Genomic DNA, 21,366 nt, shown 5'->3' with positions numbered 1-21,366 from the left:
AAAAGTGTTCTGAACTCATTCCAGTGATATTAAAGCTTAAGACATAAACTCAGAGGTTTCTGCTCAACGTCATGTGTGATAATAAATTTAAAAAGAGCATGGAGAGAAGCAGGCTTGGGTCTGATTTCAGGAAGCGTGCCTTACGCTACTTAGGTTCTCCAATCACTGTAATTAAACGTGTCCTGGGGTGTTAATTACAGCTCTTACTGCCTGAGGGTTCATGCCTTTTTGATCTTATTGTTCCGATTAGAGCTGAAGTATCTATTAAGCCAAAATGGAAGAGAGAAAACAATAGATCATTCAGGAAAACACTGTGCTGATAAGAGAGATCCCTCTTGAGAAAAACCGAACAGAGAAACAGATTCAAAGCGTAAATCGATTAAAAAATAAATAATGAATGAACAGGTGGTAGCACAGATTTCTTGTTTAAATAGATACAGTGCCCTCCATTTATTCAGTTGTGATAAACATAAACAACGACAACAACAAAAATTCTTCTTTATCACACAGAGGAATATTTTTGCTTTCGTACACACACAGGGACATGAAGAAAAACAGGACAGCAGGCAGACATAAGTCATTAGTGTTCTAATCTGATGCATCAGCTGCTTGACAAAATTCTCTATAATTTTTTTTTTTTTTAAATCCAGTGTAAGGACAGGATCCAGGATATGCACCTATCTCTGCCTCATGTCATTAAGCACATTCAGAACACGTCTGCACATCGCTGCTCTGTCTAAAACATCATTCAGTCATTCTGATTAGAGAATTCAAGTAATTAAATATTTTTCATGGGAAACACATACATCAGTGCCAATAATATAGTGGTTTCATAAACACATCACTTATACAATACAGTTTTCACACAGAGCACTGTTATTCCACAATATGCGGTTAATTCCTGAGTTTGCCATTAAATATAAAATACCAATACATTTAATGAAATGTTCAGAATGTACACACCACTGACTGTCACTAGAAGGGGCACAGCGTAGCAGTTCTTTAACAAACTAGATGCGTTTTCTAAAACATGCTGCATAAATTTTTACACTACAGTTAATAGTACCACAGTTATCAGTCCACTACAAAGTAGAAAATGCATTTATATTAAAATATTTATATATTTAAATACATACCCTCAGCTCAGTTATACTGAATATTGCTGCCGTAAATGGTTAAGAGCCGAAACGCCATCTCATCACAATTATCAAGCTACACCCCCGCACAGGAGATCATTATCTTATCATTGCTTCTCTGGGTCACAGACACAGGAGACCAATTATGAGGTAGAGACGCTCGCATCACTAAACCTGGCCTCCAATTATGCTCTCGTAAATCTGACTTCTTTGGAGGAATACATGAGTAAAGGTTTGCCGTTGTTGTGGTCTGAGGAACCGTGTAGATCCCCGTCTGACAAACCCATTCACCGCATACGGTGGTTGGAAAGTAAACCGTGCTCGAACTTTTTTTCAGCCACCCACGGACAGAGAACAGGAAGCTAAAAGGAACGAGAGGTTCGCAGAGGTCACGAGGTCAGAGGTCATACCCAATACTGGTTGCTCTGTAGGGTGGGGTTAGTACTTCTGCAGAGTTGTGAGGCCTCGCGCTCCAAATCGCCCCAGGAATAGAGAGGCAAGGGCGAGTCAGAGTTTCCAGTCAAACCCTGCAGCCTGTCTAAGGCAGGACTTCCTGGACAGCTTGGGCTAAGAGGAGTGACTGTAACCTTGGGGACGGACTGAGTCTGCTCTACAGGCCCCTGATAGGTCAGGCCGTCTTGACTGACAGGACGGGCGGGGGCACTCTTGGGCCTTGGCTTCTTGTGCCGTTGGCGTCGCAAGAACAGGACCAAAACCACGAGAATGACCACGAGGAGGACGAAGGCGAGGAGAGGAAGAATGACAAGCAGTGGGTTGGAGCTCTCCTGGGCCACAGATTCAACCCTGACCGGGGTGTTTTTCATCGGAATGATCTCCTCTTTCCCAAGTGTGGATTTGGGAATTGTGGGAACCGGCGAGTCGCTGCGGTTCACGTCACCCCAGCGGTTGCGGCGTTTGGTCTTTGGCACGGTCTTGGCAGAACGCAGTGTGGACTGGACTGAAGGAGATGCTGTGAACAGGGCTGAGTTCATAACTGTGGTCTGGTACCGTGAAGCCGGACCACTCGTGTAGACAGAACTTACTGTTGTTGTCGCGAGCGCCGGATCATAGGGAATGATGCTAAAGAAGAGCTCCCCATTTGCTGGTTGAACGTTATCTGCCTTGAGAGTAAACGCGAACGAGTCGTTCAGCTCCTGCACACCAGTCAGGTTTGCATTCACCTCAAGAGCCAGTGTTTCCTGGTGAACTTCGCTGAATGAGAAAGATTCCACGGGGATTGCCTTCTTGTCCTTGCTAGCTCGGACCACCCTACCATACCTTGGTGGTGACAAAATCTCAAAAACAGGGTCACTGCTGCTTAAGACGGCCAGCTCTGTAGCATTGAGGAACTGTGGCCTCAGCTTCACTCTAATTCCATTAGGGATCTTCATACCCTGCAGATACCTGATCAGTGGTTTCACTGTGATGTTGACCACTTGACCGGTCAGGTTAGCCTCTGATGTGGAGGCAGTGAACTCAAAGCTATCACTGGAAGACATGAGGTCGACCATATGGTAGGATATCCTTTCTCTCTCCAGATCTTCATGGGTAAATATAAAGACTTCCTCACTATCCATGAGCAGTTTGCCGTGGCGAGGAGGCAGCGTTACCCGATAATGGATGGAAGTGTTTCTCCCATTTGTCTCTGCGGCCAGGTGAGACTGGTTGAGTACCACAGACGTTTGCCCTTGCTCTAACAGAACTTCTGTATTACTGCTGAGTGAGATGGTGATTGCAGCCACCTCGAGGTTAAATAGTTTGTAGACTGGTTTGTGATGGCCATCAGTAACACTGAAATAGAACACCCCGGAGGAGGGGCTCCCGTCCTGGACGAAGAAAACTTTCCCATCATTTATCTGAGCCTGGGAGAATGTAACCACAGACTCATTCAAAGTTCCCTCAAGAGCCAGAAAGCCATTGCTTGGTTTGCTGATAACAGTATAATGGATCTCTTCAGGAGTGTTGTCCAAGTCCACTACATTTAAGTTACTGGGCCCCAGGGGTACAGTGTCCCCCTGAACCACTCTTAAACTGGGAGACTTGGTCTTCAAAACAGGTGGCTGATCGTTCACTGGGGTGACAGTGATGTTGAAAGACTCTCTTACAACGTCACCGTCCTCTAGGGGGCGCTTTGCCGGCTTGCTTTTCAGGTTGAGAAAAGCGTCAAACACAAAGCGGTCTTGCGTGGTCTCTGAGTTGTCATGCTGGTAGGTGATTCCATACTTGTTCAGGATGTACTGGGAGAAATAGGGCTTTTCCACTGTGAGGTTCCGCTCACCTACAACAATAACGCCGTGTTCGGGCAAGGTCGTGACCTGATACCAGACCTCGTAGGAATGACGCTGAGACTGTGGTCGCTTAGTCATCAGGTTGGAAGCATCCAGCTTGGATTTGTCAATGTGAACTTTATCACCTTCTGTTACCGCAGCACCTGGTAAGTAAAAAACAGCCAGTCACAACTTGTTTTATTTCAGTGATATTTTCCAGGAAGCACATTGTTCACTTACACGGAGTGATGATTTGGAAATGGTCGCAACTGACTGGTTAAGACACTGTACGTTCTAACAAACCATACCTTATATGTGCAATCTGACCACAACTGGTACGTTTTTTTGGTTGGTTTGAGCAATTCCCATGATGAGGTTGGTATGTGTATTCAAGAATGGATTTACCAGTCATTGTCAAGGCTATTTGCGCAATGCTGTGTTGCACTGGTGTAATACCTGTGTTCTTGAGGAGCAAAGTATTGCGCTCACGGCCCGTGTTTTCATAAGAGATGTTGATGTTGAAAGTCAGGTCGTCGAGGGTGGCTGGGGATGAGGAAACGGTGAATCTAACCGTGTCCAGTGCCGCCCATCCCATGGCATCCGTTTCTGTTTGATGATACGCCACTACCCCCTCGTTCACCTGGAGTTTAAGACAAAGCATACGGGCCGTGAGGGCTGAAAATCATCCCTGTTCACATGCTGTCGACTGATGAGGGACAGTAAAAAAAAAAACAGACAGTAAAATACTCATTTAAACACTACTATAAAGATGTTCAGACACTTAGGATGTATCACAAAAGCTTAATATAAACACTGTTTAATACTAAATACTAGAATCACTTTTAATATAAATAAAACAGTATCAGAGCACTCGCTCTGCCCGACTATAATTTATAGGAACACTCAAAGCAACACTTAATCAGGACACGGAGCGATTCGTTCTTCCAGTGAGAGATTATCTGGCTTGCAGACAGTAGTCGGTATGGAGACAAATCCATAATTCATTGACTCGCACTCTGTGGTGCCAGGAGAAGAGGGCTGTAAGGACTCTCACCATTTCTTGTGTGAAAGAGGAAATCTCCACAGCAGAATTATTGGCCTGCGTGTTCACCAGCTTTCCAAATTTAGGCGGGTTTAAAACGGCGAAGACAATGGTGCGGTTGGATTTGTCTTCGTCGTCATTGGTAACGACTTGCAAGTCCTCCTTTGTGATGGAGGATAATGAGCCTGGTTTAGACACAAACGTAAACATGACCCTGGATGACCTACAGTAAATAGCTGTTAGAAACACAGTCAAAACAACAATAAATGTCTGGCTGAAGTAAACGCAACCACATTTTTTATGATTGGTTTCTTTGATGTGTGAAGTGTGAGAAGTGTAATTTTTTTTTGCCTTTCCATTTACATGCTTTCGGTCTGTGAAAAAGTTCGACCACACAGCATGCAACCGAAACTGAGTAAACAGCAGGAATTACAACACGGGCAGAACAAAAACAGCGTCTGAGTAAGACTTCAGCCGAGAACATGGAGTGACTCACTGGAGGAAATCCTGAAGATAAGACCAGTACTCGCAACAATCAACCCTGATTTCCACATCTAGGTCGATTGTTGATGTTCATACCAGTTAACAGTGCCACCCCATTACCATTATATCAGCTTCTTTTGGCCAATGTATCTGGATCTTTTTTGTCAAACGTGACAGGAACCTGAGGCAAAATTCTGGTGTCCTGTCCTGTCTTTTTTCCACCTCACTCTGAACTGATAGCTGCCAAGGGCAGAAAGCTTCTATGCTCGTTCATTCCGATGTTTCATTCATAAATAGAGATGAAAATGATGTACAGAGGTAAATCTGTGTTCTTCCTTTAGTGAAGCCATCGCATTCGACTCAATCAGAAGCTGCAAGACAAAACTCCACTGAGTCATTCCACAACCTTGAGTTGTACATACAGCATGTATTATTGCAGATGGTCACGACAGATCATCAGATGGTTACATGCATAAATACAAGGTTTGTGAAAAAAAGCATTCAAGAATTAAAAAAAGGGAAAAAAAAGAAAAACTTATGAAGTATTCTGGGGACACAAGAGTGTAGCATGCAGAGAAATTTCAATAGTGGATGCATTGGATGCAATTCAAGGCACATTCCTTTGATAACTTTATGGGAATCATGTTTCTTTCATGTACATGTACTATAAACATGTACATGTCACAGAGCTTACCGAGCAAACCCCCACCCCACCCCTGAGCACAAGGCCCCCGTGCCCTCTGCTACAACAGGTTGGGCATGGAGGCGGAGCTTGTGGCTTGTGTTGGGGCAAAGTGCTGGTTTAGCAAAAAGCCTTCACAAAGTCATGAAAGGGACCAGACAAGCTACAGAGCATGTTGCACCCCCCCCCTCCCCCGGTTGGACAAACACAAACCAATCAACCAATTTCACACTGTGGAGTGACCCGGCGGTGACTGGTCAGACGGTGCCAGGAAACCCCAGTTCAATTTGCCAGGAGCCACAGTTTATAATACAGAGGGCAGACGCATCAGCTGATGCAAAGACTGTTTCGAACAAATCAGGGCATGAGAATCCAGTTTTAGAACGGGGTATTAAATTTGGCATATGACTAAGCACTTCTAAATAAAGAAATGACTAACCCAGTTACCTCACACTTAGGGACTTTTTGGAGTGATCTGTGCCATGAGAGTAAATTTTAAAAAAACCAAAAAAAAACCCTGTGTGTCTGAAGGCAGCAGTAGAGTTTCTAACGCTTTGGGGCATGTTCTAGGAAAAATTTGGACAAGGTATGGAGGGGGTAGAGAGTGGTGCAGACGTTTCAAGTGAATTAACTGGGTGGAGACAGACTGTTGACTATAAGCCGTGGAGAAAGGGAGTAGCCTCTTTGGCAAACTGTCTGTGTCTTGGCATTTGTGAATAATCTTACTCTCACTCCTGGAGACATTTCTCTGCATGCCTTTTACTCCCAATGGCCCAGAGTGTAACTCTGGAAAAACTGGATACGCAACCCCTTCAAAAATACCACGCTTTTCACAAGAAAAGACGTTATACATGCGAGCAAGATTGTGAGAAGATAACCACATAATTTTCCACCCCGATAAGAGCTATGTGGGTAAAGAACAACAGGCCTGGGTAAGTGCTCTGAACGAAATCCAATACATGGTGAACAGCAAATCTACTTAACTCTTCCTGGCCGCGTCGCCTGTCCAAATCAATGTTTGCCTTTCCTAAGCTACTCTAAGCTATGGAAAAGTCCTCATGTAACCTCGGTGTTGTGTTCCGTTGTATGTGAGGTGAACGTATGTTTTGTTTGTCTGTTACAGTTGTCTGCTTTAAATAACATTGCTCTAAGTTGGGAATTCTTGTCTGAGTCACCTGGGAAGACCTTGAGAGCGCTGTTCTTTTCCACTCGGAGAACAAGAGCCCGGGCCATGATGCTGAAGATCTGTCGGGGGGCAAAGTTCACGCCATCGTTGACCTGGAAGTTAAACCCTCCAGCCATGGCACCTTGAGAACAAAACAGGGGAAAGATAAGATAAATTTGTGGCCTTTCACCGTTTACTGAACAAATCCAGTGGTGGAGTCATTTGAGGTAATCAACCCTAACAACTGTTTCATTAGTGCACTACTTAGAGATATATAAAAAGGGGTGAGAGAGAGAGAGAGAGAGAGAGAGAGAGAAAGAGAGAGAAATATGCAGATGTCAGCAGAACCTTCTCCGCGTCGACATAGCTGCCATATTTAAGCAGTTAATAAAGCGTCTAGCATCAGCACTTTTCCAGTCACCCAACATCTGTCCTGGCTTTAGAATGTCTGATGCGTGATTTTTAATATTCTGTGTCTCTGATCTCACACCATAAACAGTGAGTTTAAATGTATAGTGAATGGTTTTTTTTCTGTTTTGTTCTTTCTTACTTTTAAAATGACTTAAATCATACCTTTACTGCTGTTACACACTTATCTGGGTTTTTTTTTTGGCTAAAAGGATGGAAAGAAAGTTCTGGCACTAAAACAATAACAAAATGTTTTCTTTACGGATGGCGTTCAGTGCTGACATCTAGTGGTTAAAGTCAGATTCAGAGACCGTCGGTCTGGAAATGATGCAAATACTGTTTGCGGTGGAAGAATAGAAAAGAGGCCCACGGCATAGCTTACCACGGTGCACAAACAGCAGCTGGCCTTGGTCGATTAGGGCCTGTGTAAAGTTCATGATCGGCCTGGTGGGGGCGCTCTTCAGGGCCAGGTGACCGTTACTGGGTTGGGTGGTGATGAACTCCAGCTCTTCCGGCAGGGAGTCCTCATCCTCAGCTCGCGTGTCTTCGGGAGTGATCTCCGTGACGGAGCCGACCCACACCTGCACCAAGGAAAGCGACACGTTTTGGCAGAGGAGCTCGGTGCAAAAGGTTCACAGCCAGTGCAGTATTCAACTCTGGCTATCAGGTTCATTCGGCCACACACTGTGATCACTGGGGTATTCCGTAATGCAGGAGGACTCAGGGAGATGGATAGCTTAAGAATCAGAAAGGCCGTCTAAAGCAGCAACAGGTGAGAAGAACTCCTATTAAAAAATCTCTGCTTTCAAAATCACGTTTACATTGACATCGTCTTACTAACCGAGTACGAAACACGTTTTAGAATGCAGTCACTCTTTCTCTTGATAACTTAGCTCTATCACATTGATTTTATAAATAACCACACACGCTTGCTTCTCCAAAAAAACCAAAAAAACTAGTTTCTATTTAAAGGCAGCAGTAAATATGCAACAAACTCAGCTTCAGCCTCTAAAAGCAGAGCTGAGGTCAGTTTTCTCAAGCCTGCTCTTAAGCTTGATAACTATCAGAAATAACATTGACACTGATCCAAAATCAGCTCCTCTCAGAACAGATTCTTCCAGCCTTGTTTGGGATGTTTCAAGGCTAAATAAAAACTTGCAGCAGAGGTTAATAAAAGAGGGTGAGTCAGCCTGAACTAATTAAAACACTTTGTATTGGTTTGAAGTGTTTTCCACCCAACTGAAACACATTTTTTACTACCACTGCCAGCGGCTTTTGGCCACAAACTTGTTTTCACATCTTCCTTTATTTCATTTCATTTATCTGACGTCAGAAACTGAGCAGTTACAGCTCTAGGGTGAGCATTCTATTAATTAAATTGTAGAAGCATGACATAAACTCCAAGTTCAAGGCTTCTTAACGATAAATTACAAATACAAGTTAGCCAAATGTGTGGGTATGTATCAAACACAAGTCCTCTTTTTCAGGTCTTCAGACGTCTGTGCAAGTGGGTACACTTCGCCTTGTTTTGAGGTCACATCTCATGTGTGATCATGAAAGACTGAAAAGACGCAGGAGAATGACCGCAGAGCAACGACCACATAGACTTGCGTATCTGAGAGCAGATGTCATGCTGTGCGTGTGAATGCAGACAGTTTGACTCACTGAAGACCGTCACACTGCTTTGAGGAAACCACGGCATCCTGTCGGACCTGAGACTAGATGTAAAGCCTTGCGCTCTGCGTTGCTGCTGTGGTCAGTGACACACATGCTGATAGAGGAAGGGACGCAAGGCAAGAGCACTGTGTGTGGCTTTGGAAGCTTCTCATTAGTCTGATTATAAAAGCTTGTTAAGTTTGATCTAAAGCCCTGGGCTTTACTCACTGTACAGCAATAAAACTTCTTATGTCAATATACAGAAACTGAATGCAGGTAACTAAATCTATAATTTTTATATATATATATATATATATATATGTATGTATGTATATGTATATGCATATGTGTGTGTGTGTGTGTGTGTGTGTGTGTGTGCGCACGGAGTGTGTGTGTGTGCGCGCGGAGTGTGTGTGTGTGTGGACAGATAGATAGATAGATAGATAGATAGATAGATAGATAGATAGACAGATAGACTGATAGATAGATAGAGATTTTTTCTTATTGTTCTTCCTTTTTGTGACATTTGAAAAAATGAAATTGCAAACCACAGGGCACCCTGAGCCCGCCCCAAGAAGACAAAGTTACAAAGTTGAATCAGCCTGTTTTGAGAAGACAGTCTGCCATCTTGTGGACGTATCAGATCCCTGCAGGCTTCTCACCAGATGTCAAAGAAAAACAAACGCTTGTTCAAATGTCCAACTTCAGTCTCCCTTAAAGTATTTTCCCACTTCAATTTACCATGTCATGAAAGACAAATCACTGGATGTATCAGTAGCTGTCAAACCCAGATGTGATAAATGACAGTGTGACCTGAGTTGTATATGTATGAGGACTGGTCTGCCATGTACACTCTTAAAATAGATTTACATTCCTGCCAGTTTCCTTTGTGACCATGAAACGGAGATAACTGGGGGACGACAGAGATGACTACATTATACTGCTAAACTATTCTGTTCATTCAGATTTGTGGCCACAGGGACAAAAAAGAGGAGGATCTACTGTACCATATTGAAGTAGTACCAGCTCATTTTATATATTGTTATATAAATATGTATCTCACAAAAAAAATCCCCTTCCCTGTTTGGCCTTGAACGCTTATAATGGAGTCTTCAACAAAGATGTACTGAGATGGAAATCTTCTCTGTCTGTGTGGTGTAGCGCTGTGCTTCACGGCCATACCGAAGCGGCCTGCGAAAGACCGGTAAAAAAAGAAAAGAGAGAGAGATTTTATATATAGCACACTCACTCGGAGGACCCTGTTGGCTGTAACGACAGGAGGCTCATCGTTAACGGGCAGGACATGGACCTGCACCGTCACGGGCAGGCTGTGTTTCCGCAGGTCAGTGTCGTTGGCGATGATAGTGAAGTTGTCCTCCGTGGTCTCTGAGTTGTCGTGAACGTAGTAGATGAACTCCTGTTCAACCTAGAGTGGTGAGGGCAGTGATATGATACCAACTGAGAGAACAGCAAGCACCGATGGCCTCCAATGAGCCACTGAAAGGCTGTGTTACAACATCTGTTCAGACACGCTCTCCTGTCTCTCTATCTCCGCATGTGGTTTCACATGTTAATCACAGCCATTTCCAATCACTGCAGTTCATTTCACACTGCCTTCTATGAGGTAAGGCTTCAAGATTCAGTAACGAAGACACTGCAGCTAGACTGTACCCGTGTTGATGCTGCATAAACTTTGTGGCAGTCGATAGCTAGTTGGTTTCGTTCGTTGGTTGTAACAAAGTAAATGTGGATTGTGATGCATAATAACTTGTTCACAAGATTCTAATACATATTTTGGTAGCAAAGCGATGATTCTTTAAAGCCAAACTGTAGCATTCTGACATGCTCAAGATAGTAACCACTTGAATGTTACATGGAAGGCATTGTGTCATAATAATACTGTTACCATTTGACTAAGAGCACTTCATCTACCAAAACTGAGGATGTATTACGACTATTAAGGCGGTCATTCTGCATGCCTCCAGTAAGCCACCCATTACAACAAAAATAGTACATTTCAAGCCACAGGTTCAATCCTCACCTGCCTCCTGGTGAAAGTGTTAATGGGTGTTCCCCGGAAGCGGGAATTCTCAATGCGGCCGTGAGAAGGCCCTTCAGACACACTGTACAGGAAGTTAAGGCCAGAGAAATGTCTGCTGGTGACACTCAGGATTTCCTCAGTGAGTGCTTTGGATGCGCCTTCTTTAAGAGTGATGTTAGAGACTTTCAGGGGGATATAGTGCGGGATGATGTCCACAGTCACTGTGATGTCACTGATATCAGCAACCCCATTGGTGGCCTCTAAGGTGAGGGTGTCATTAACCTGGCCGGGCACCACCTGAACGTATTGGACATTGCCCGCGTTGACGTCCTGCTGGGAGAAAGTCCTTACGGGATCCTCCTGCGTTCCTACATAACGTTCTTCGTCCTCAATGAATCTCCGCAGGTACCCGTAGGTAGGAGGAGTTTTAACAGCGAACGTGATCTCTGAGGGTGAATTAGCCTCGTGAGTGACCTGAGCAGAGAAGCACATTAGAAGCATTTCACAGGCTCAGTTAATTTTCTTTTTATCATCTGAGAGGAAGGCCTGTTTAGAGATGTTATGACGCTGTCCTCAACTTTGAACAACTGGGAAGCTAGTATCAACAATGCTGTGTAATATTGTAATAACAGGACAAGACTTACTATGCAAAAATAGGCAAAGTTAAAGTGTAAAAGTCAAATAGACAGAATTCAGTGAAAAACTGTTTTTATCAAATAGACAGCACTGCTTGCATATTAAAGCTTACCTTGAGTTTACTGCTCTCTAGCTTCACGGGCTTCCCTTCCTCCACCACTAGATTTTTATTGTGAATGACAACAGGAGGTCTTTGGTGGCTCTCCAAGTACACTTTCACATTGACCTCGGCATCAAACTGCAAGTTTTTGGCTTTCACCTTGACACTGTAAGAGTCGGCCAGATTCTTACTGTCGTCATGGCGATAGGACAGCGCCCCGGCCTTGAGCTCACGCAGAGTGAATGATTCAGCCTTGTCCTCGTTCCAGTAGAGGCCACCGTGCTTTGGAGGCTGGGTGACCTTGAACATGATTTCACTGTCGTCTCTGATGTCCAGGTTTGTGAGCACACTGAAGTTGGCATTGCTGAAGGGCTTGGCTTGCCCTTTCTGGACCAGCAAACCTGTGTTGTTGCCAATTTTCAGGTAAGGGTCTTGGGCACTGATATCCAACAGAGTCGAGACGTAGTGCTTTCCATCGGACACGAAGAGCACGAAACGTCCTGAGCTTACCCCACGATGAACGAACAGCACTCGTTTCTGTTCCAGGTCTTCCTGTCTGAACTGGTATAGCTTTTGAGAGGTGTCATTTACCAAGACCAGATCTCCCATCGGGATACCGCGGCGGGTGTAGACCAGCTGACCGTCGTTAAAGTCTGAGTCAGCGTCATGGTAACATAGATCATCCAATGTCAGGAGCCTCTGGCCGTCCCTGACAACATGGAATACTTTATCCACCACGCGGATGGGTTTTTCATCGTTCACCAGCTGCACTGAAATGTTAAAAGTGCCTTCCTTTGAGTTAACCTCATCCTCTGTCACAGACGCCTTGACCCCGGGACTTGTAGAGGCAATGAATGTAAACTCATCGTGTGTTGTCTCGCTGTCATCATGGACATACATAATCCGCTCATCCAAGATATCCTGATTACTGAACGTCATGATGTTGTTATTGTCGTTGGTGGAATTGGACCGGTTGATGCGCGATAGCTTCCCGTGCTTGGGACTCCTTATGACGGTGTAGTACAGCTCCTTAGTACTCAGGGTCTCTGCAAATAACTCGTCTTTTGTGATGATTTTTCTCTCACCTTCAAGAACATTCAGCCCTTGGTTTTTCATGAATATGCTGGTGACATCTGCCTTGATTTTGAACCTGAAGACGTAACCAGCCGAATGAGCATGCTTAGAGAACACCTGGAATTTGAACTTGTCGTTTGTGTCCTCATAAGGTCTGTCAACTAACTGATACTCCACTTTTAGATCAGTAAGATCTCTTTGACTAAATGTAGAATTTTCACTTAGCTTCTGATTATTCAACAACAGAAATCCTCTCTTAGGTGGCAACACGACTCTGAAGTAAATCTCATCTTCAGACAAACTCACACCTTCTGCTGTTGCGTAAAGATAATCTGAGTCGATGGTTACCCTCCTCACCTTGTCCAACTCTATTATGTGGTTCTTCTCTACGCTGTAATTGATCCATTTCACTGTGATAGGAAAGATCAGTTCCTCTGTGGCTCTTGCTGCCACTGTGACCTTACACTTGAATTGATCTGTGACATTGCTTGACTGAATGCCCTGGTAACTGCTAAAGTACCTCAAGCGCTCCTTTTCCAGAAGCCTCTGAGAGAATGAACTGGTGAGCTTCCACTCTCCACTTGAGTGTAGCCTCTGTAGTTCCCCAAACCTTGGAGGCTCAACAACATCATAACGGATATCCACCACTTGCCTGACTCCGTTAGTCTGCACAGCTAGTTGTTTTGTGCCTATTAGCACCATCTCACCTTGAGTGACCTCCACTCCAGTGTTGTTGGCTATACTGTACTCCAGTGGCAAAGCCATAATCCTTAGCACCACTGTATTGCTCACCTTCTCTCCATCACTAACTCTCAGTACTATCCGTGAGTTCCTAACCCCTGTGTGTACGTAGTTTATTTTACCTTCTGCCAGAGCTGAGTGGGAGAAGCTTGTCACAGCATGATCAGGGTTGTCTTCCAGCTCCAAAAAACCTGCATCAGCATTGAGATTCCCCAGCACAGAGTACACAAAGTCTGTGTGATTGCTGTCGATGTCTGTGGCTTTCAGGACATCCGTGGTCAACCTCTTCCTCGTGTTCTCAAGCAGAACAAAAAGATTTCCCTCAGGTAGGCTCAGTTCAGGCGCATCGTTGGTGGGGGTCACAGTGATATTGAACCGATGCAGTCTCTTGGCCTTTAGGTAGTCTGGTACCTCCCTTCTGCTGCTGCTAAACACAGTGAACATGAAAAAGTCTTGGGGGTCTTCAGAACCCCCGTGGATGTACATCACCCTGCCGTGCCAGAGATCCAGCATGCTGAAAGTGTATTCCTCTTGTTCCGGGTCAATGTCCAATCTGAGCTGGCCATGAACAGGCTGCTCTTCAATTCTAAACATAATCTGGGATTGCCGGATCCCAAGCTTCTTGAAGTCAAGGTTGACCTTAATGTGCTTGGATTCCAAGGAGGCGCGACCACCTTCTGGGACCACAAGGTTCCGGAGAACCAAGAAATTATGGCCATACTTCTTGATCAAACCTCTGGCAAGGGTGGACGTGTCTATGGATGACACTTGGGTGACCGAGATCGTTGTTGGGGCCACAGTTGTGACCATCTCTGGTTCTTTCTCTGGTTCACAACCAACAGAAATATCCTTTGTGACCACTGCATTGGGAAGGCCCATTTTGACTTCACTGATTTTAATGTCCCTCATACAACCTTTGAAAGAGCCCCCCTTGACTCGCTTCCCTGCTACGGACGCAAGGCCTATTTTTCTAACCTCAGAGCGAGTGCTATCATCAATTCCCCCAAGGAAAAGGAAACCTTTCAACTGAAGAGTTTTAGACCTGGCGCTAACTCTGGTCTTCACAGTCTCTTCATCCACTGTGAGCTGAAGGCTTTTTGAGGTGAAGCGTAGGCTGACGAAATGCCATTTCCTGTCGTTGATGAAAGTGAGAGAGCGGAGTTCGGTTTTTGTTCCACCTCTTCCCATCACTGCAACTAGGAGACCCTCTTTGATCTCCAAGGCAACAAAGTCGCCCAGTCGAGCTGAGTTGTAGATGATTATTCCCTCTTGGGCCGCCGTGTGCACAGAGCACTCAAACACCCACTCTTGTTCAGCAGTCCAGTGTGGAAGAGAGACATAAGCCTTGGAGCTAAAAAAGCTAATTGGGTCCTCCTCACTGGCAAAAAATTGTGGACTGCAGCCAAGAGAGACCTCATAGACATTCTTAAGGCCTGAGTAGGGCCGAAGCGACGACAAGAGGTTGTGCTCGTTGAACAGAACTTCGTCAAGGCAACCACGGAAGCCCGTCAGATCATTAGCCAGAAAAGCCTTATCCAAACCGCCTGTGCTGCCCACGTAGATTCCATCCCTGATGTTCAGCTCGTAATGTGGACCGGGAATTTTGTGACTGGTCTGCGTGTGTTTGTCCACAATCAGAGTGATATTGTCACGGACTTGGAGAAACTCTATACTGTGCCAGGCTAAGTCATTAAGCTGGGTGCCCCTGTCAGAATGCAGAATGTGGTCCCCAGAGCCCAGATCCAGCTTCACCTACAATGTGAAACACAGACACAGACCACTTAGCAAACCACAAATACACCACCGTCACAGATGCTCAGAGATCACAACTGTCAGTCATGACCCTTATGGTTGAAATGTGTATTTATCAGATTGTTCTCTGAATTTTTACATAACTATTCTCCTCATAGATTGCACTCCTCACACACACACACACACACACACACACACACACGTATATATGTATGTGTGTATATGAGTGTGTGTGTGTGTGTATATATATATATATATATATATATATATGGGCGTTTAACTTTTGCAACAGCTTGCAAAGAGCTTGTTATGGGTTCAGTGAGCTGCATCCTGACTGGGCTACGCTGGCTAAAATTGCCTGTGTTCTTCCCGTGTCAAGCTTGCCAGCAGAAAGGGACTTCAAATTGCGAAGTCGTCTGGAGGAGGAGAGAGTGATGCGGCTTATGCCCGTTGCAAGCTGCAAAGTCACGTTGGACAAGTTTGATTTCAAGTCGGCATCAGAAGACTTTGCCACAATGAAAAAAAGGAGAAAATAAAATGTTGCTTGGTAGTCTACAGGCTAAATCTGATGCCATGTAGGCCTAGCCTTTTTTTTAACTCTATTTTAAACTTTACTCAATCGTTACTGTTCACTGAATAGTCAAACTGATTTGAGGTCAGTGACATTCTTTCATCAAACTAGGTGTACATTATTTTTGTGTTTGTAACATAGGCTGTTATTGAAACGTGACCGGTAAGTTTCAAAAATTTGTCCGGTAAAATAAATTCTTTTTGGACACTGGACCAGCAAGAAAAAAACCTGATATATACATACACATGTGTATTTATGTGTGTGTATGTGTGTGTGTGTATTTATGTGTGTGTATGTGTGTGCGTGTATGTGTGTGTGTGCATATGTGTGTGTGTATGTGTGTGTGTGTGTGTGTGTGTGTGTGTGTGTGTATGTGTGTGTGTATGTGTGTGTGTGTGTGTACAACAGTCCCTCATACATACTGTGCCTGATCATGACCTAGATGATAATTAAGTTATTGTGAATACCAAATATTTACATCACACTCAGGCTGACCTTAAAACAGCACGTTTCTTAATTACAACACTCCATCTCACGTTTCATATGGATACGGTGCGGAAGAGAAAACAAACACGCATATATGTGTGAAAATGAGAGCACGCCTTATGACGTAACAGAAAGTTACAAAGACGGAGCCTTATTGACATCCTCATCCAATAGGAACACGATTACATTTGTTTTGCTTCTGGCTTTAAATGAACTTGTCAGCATCATTAAGTGTGTCTACACTTCCAGGGACGACCTGTCAGGGCTTGTTGAATACTCACAGGCATTCTAAAGGGCAAACTATGCTAATCCACGATGTATTTAGAGGGTAAAAAAAAAGAAAAAAAAAAGGCATACTAGCTTGGAGACCGTTAAGCGGAAAACAAACCTCGTTTGGTGACCTGAGGGGCTACAAAGCACAACCACATATCTCTCTTCCTTAAGAACAATGCACCACACTCCCAGTCAAATTCCCAGTATTTTTTCAAACGTATCATTCCATCGTGGCCTTGGGGTAAATCCGAAGAAAGCAATTTAACGTGACTGACGCTGCGAGTATATTAAACTAAAATCCATCTCAGGTCTTTATGCAGGGTTTCTTCGGAGCACTTCTGAGTTAGGAAACGTCTCTGTGTGTGCTGTGTTGATTTTTTCTGACATGGCTGAGGGACCCCAGCCTTAGACAGGCCCGCAGTACCAAGACCATTAGAACTGAATGTATTTTATCCTCTAACAATGTCATCCTAACTCAGGTCTCGCTTTCCTGAAATAGCGTGACCACCATGCCAGTAGAATAAACCTCGTAAAACAGTTGAGTCCCGATATTAATCTCCCTGCCGTAGTTTCAGAAGAATTTAATTAGGAAATTTCATAACAGAGGCCCACGTTCTGCTTTGTTTTTGCCAACGGGACGAATCCTAACCCTGTAGCACTTACTGTGAACCCGCTGTAAACCGTCCTGAATGGCACACTGTAGACACAAAGCCAGAGGCTGTGTGTGTGTGTGAGAGAGCGAGAGAGAGAGAGCAAGAGAGAGAAACATATGTAGTGCCACAACTTGCCTGGAGATGACCAGAGTTCAGCTCCAGCAGAAGGTAATCATTGTGCCCTGAAGCCAGGAAGAGCACCCCACTCTGGCTGGCGGTACGGAAGCGAACGTAGAGAGAATTACGGTTGGATGACTCCTCCACCTTTAGGTGAACATACCCATCTCCGTAGAAGGAGGCTGAGGAGAAGAGGGGGGGGGGGGAGAGGGGAGAATGACTCAAATTAAATAATAACTGACAGTTCAAAGCGTTGAAGGCTGTGTGGGTTTGATTTATAAGCACAATAAAGAGCTACAGCTGCCATCTGCTTGACTGACTCATACCGAGTTTAAGGTGCAGGTGAAATCCAACATACCGGGTGGTCGCAGACTTTCGGTAACCACATACTCCCCCATATAAACTAGTCAGAAGCTACACTCAGATATGGAAACACAGCTTTAGAAAATATATAAATATCTTAGCAGGATATTTACTGCATCAGGAGAAAACAGATTGGGATGTAAAAACAACATGGCAGCATAGACTACTAAAATATACATGAAGGAACTAAATTCTCCAAATTACTTTCCACCAAAGAAGATAAAATTATTTCTGGGTCTTTGATTCAACTTAGTTGACCAGCTCAGCTCATTTTTTGCCTTAAATTTGCAATATACATACATATATATATATATATATATATATATATATATATATATATATATTTTTTTTTACTTTTGTTTTCCTTAAAAATCATTTCTCTGGATGTATCGAAGTGGTTTAACACATCCATTTTCTACTGTCTATAATAACTTATTTTTTCAATTCTTCTCATTGATCCTTCATCGTTGGTTTCTCTGTTCTCATGCAAAGGATCCGCGAGAGAATTCCCATCTTTCAGTCTCTGCCACACAGCCGGATGGCGCCAGCGGAGCCGGGGGAATCAACAGGGAATAGCATGTGCCGACATGTTTTTTTTTTTTTTTTCTCTCCCACACATCAGCTTATACTGAAAATAAAAGCCTTTGTGATGACTGCAGTGTTTGAGCACTGGTGTCCACAGAGAGACGCTTGGTCACAGCTGTTTTCTGCCCTGCCAACCTGCAGCAGCCCTGTAATCTACACTAATAAGATCTGTGTTCTCATCTAACCCTTTGTTTGTGCATTTTCACTGTCTTTAAATGGGGCAGAAACACTACAGATGAATGGGGTTCTACACCACGTACCATCCACTTAAGCACAGAAAATTAGACGCCGCTGGACACCCTGTGGACCTTCATCTGCAAGCGTTTACGTTTAGCACTGCTGCAGACTTACCACACTTCGGTGATGCACTTAAACCCTGTCTTAGCCTTGGCAAATTACTCAAAGAGAAAGAATTAATCTGTTCTTTGTCTTTGAGGCTTTGGCAAATGCTTTGTTTACGGAAAGATCATAGTGAATAATCAGTCTTTAAAAATTCTTTTAAAACCATTTGGAGGGACCAAAAAAGGAAAAGTGGCTGATTCCTACACCGGATTAAAATAAAAGAGAGGAAAATTTTATGCAACATCTCCTTAAAATAATCTCTATGGGCAAAAACTATGGCTGTAAAGTTTTGTGATTTTTGAAAAAAAAAAAAAAATCCCTGAAAAAAGTGAGATAAGCCAGTGTTCTTTCTAGAGAGAGGTAGTGAAGGAGAAAAAAAAAAGATAACATTCCATCCCTGTATGTCAGCAGAGACCTGTCACCTCACACAGTGAAGGACTGGCTCTGCATTTACAGAGACTGAAAGACTGTCTTCATCTACATCCAGCTGCAGCAAAAGCATGTGAAGAATGCGCAAGACAGAGGTCTGTACCAGAGAGACAGACACAGCCTGCTAACCAATACTCAATACTGTATGTGCCATACATGGGATGGGAGGGGGGGGGTGGATTCTGTAAACCAGACCGATATGACGATGTTATTGTACAGTAATAGCATCATTTGTGGATGCACAGAGATAAGAACTACTACACAGAATATGGAAACAAACTAACAAACCAACATTAAGACACAAACCTTGGAGTGAAACTGCGATTAATTTTAAGTGAGGTGACAAAAAAAACAAACATGCAAACACAGGCAACAACAACAATAACAACTAGAAAGTTAACAACCATGTATCGTGAATATTTCTGAATATTTATAATGTGTGCATTGTAAAACACATCACTGCCCAGGAAATCAGTTTCAGAAGTGGTAGTGGCGAAAATCTTAAGCATTATTGACGCTAGGCTACGCATGAACGGAAAAGGCATAGGCCTACTGCCAGTTCGGTCAGATTCATGGACAGCAAAAAACAAACAAACAAACAAATGAAAAAAAAACGCCCTTTTTCTGACTTATTCACAGGCTTTTTACTGATGTATGAAAAATTAATGGGTAGTTCCTCTCAGAGAGATGTGAGTTACACCCATAAATGAATTTGTCAAGAACTGACAACTTGGAGAAGTCCTCGCTAATGAGTCTATATTACAGTGAATCATAGGTTACAACCTCATGCTCTATTAAACGCAAATCCAGCATTTTAAGCGCTATATTTTTCGCTCTCGGCAGTGTTTCGTTCTACTCCCACGGACATACTACAGTTTCTGCATGGTTTCCGCTTCACTGACTCTCAGTTCTAATTGTACAGCAGTCCTAACCTGGTTGAAGTCTTTGGTTCATTAGAAAGATGGTTCTTAGTCAGGAGTAGTAGTTAAGGAGATGGACACTGTTTAACTGGGTAAAGCGAACAGAACTCGATAATTTCCAATATATTGAATTCACTATACTTATTCAAGATCCACCAGCTTGAGACAGCAAGACTGAACTGTCTGTGTTTTTAGAGGGCAGCTATGGTACAATAATCTTTCCCAAAGCTGAGGTGAGCAAATGTTAAAACAGCTTTCTAAAAACCCTCATACTACAATGTCAGCCAACTGTAGATGGTTATGGTTAACTGCACGCGACGTGATGGTTAATTAAAATGAAAATCAAATAGGTCGTTAGGACAAATTATGTGTTGCTTACATTCGTTTATCTCAAGAGAATCCTTTCGTATTTCAAAGGATATCGTCCACACCAGAAAATAGTGTTGTTAGACATTTACACACAGCCAACCCTCGCCATTCACAGCCTGGCTAGTGGCCAAAAAGCTTCTTTTTTTCAAGTCCGAGTAAAGCACCTTGAATAATTGTTTGGTAAGCAGCGACTGAACGTTATTCAGAACGCTAATCCAGAAACCTCTTGTGCTAAACATTCACTTTTCAGAGAGTATCTGCCGTATTTTGCCACGTAAAGTGAATCATTCGGACAAAGAAAACACGGTTAAACTCACTGTTGTGCCTTACTCTGTCTTGCTGTGACTTATCGAGACCGGTGTGTTTTCCGAATAACTTACCCCCTCGTACTACCCCGAGCAGGAGCGATAACACGCCGAGTGCAGATATCGTCTTCATTTTCTAATCCAAGCCTATTTTAATGCTTCTCGGAGGAAATACTATATGAAACCATGATTGTTTGCTAAGTTACAGTGTAACATCGGTTACGAACGACTCGCCACCTCTCCATTTTAGACCCCTCTTACGGTCTAGCCAAGTTTGGAGTCTCACTGCCGCACAAGGAGCATTGTGCAGTTAACTCCGCCTTGGAGGCCACCCCTTCAAATCTGGAAACTTTTACTGTGGTACATTATTGTTGGTTTAATCCAGTTAATTAGTGGGGATATCAGATCTACTATACGGCTCTGGGATAAGCACTCAATACCATTCTAATAAGTGGATGGAATCTGCTCTGACCTATATAAAAATAACTATTCCAGTTACTGCCCCACATAAAGTAACTTTCAAAGTATTTTGACATGTGGTTGCAGCTGTTCGATTCACTTTTGCCGTGTAAATCTCCCTCTTGCCTTCATAGTCCCCTTTGTGTAATAATTATCTCCAACACCTCCGTGCGTCGGATCAAACCCCCCCCCCCCCTGCCCGTCTCTCTCTCTCTCTCTCTCTCTCTCTCTCTCTCTCTCTCTCTCTCTCACTCTCTCACTGTGCGTCTGTATGTGACTGGAAAAGGGATAAAAAATACTGATGAATTAGC

At 43.7% G+C, this 21,366-nt stretch overlaps 1 protein-coding gene across 1 annotated transcript; it reads right to left on the bottom strand.

Moving 5' to 3' along the window:
- Positions 1-1,540: 1,540 nt before the first annotated feature.
- cspg4ba (chondroitin sulfate proteoglycan 4ba) lies at positions 1,541-20,729 on the bottom strand. The gene is made up of 10 exons (XM_030789122.1): positions 20,672-20,729; positions 17,302-17,465; positions 11,629-15,183; positions 10,881-11,354; positions 10,089-10,265; positions 7,566-7,764; positions 6,786-6,917; positions 4,458-4,630; positions 3,860-4,043; positions 1,541-3,567 (listed from the first exon to the last, which is right to left on the bottom strand). Exons 1-10 carry the CDS (start codon positions 20,727-20,729, stop codon positions 1,541-1,543), a joined length of 7,143 nt encoding a protein of 2,380 aa, XP_030644982.1.
- Between the last annotated feature and the right edge of the window lie 637 nt (positions 20,730-21,366).

Source organism: Chanos chanos, chromosome 1 (assembly GCF_902362185.1).
Source record: "Chanos chanos chromosome 1, fChaCha1.1, whole genome shotgun sequence".
NCBI lineage: Eukaryota > Metazoa > Chordata > Actinopteri > Gonorynchiformes > Chanidae > Chanos > Chanos chanos.
Note: the sequence above shows the minus strand (reverse complement) of the source record. Positions and strands in the feature narration are given on the sequence as shown.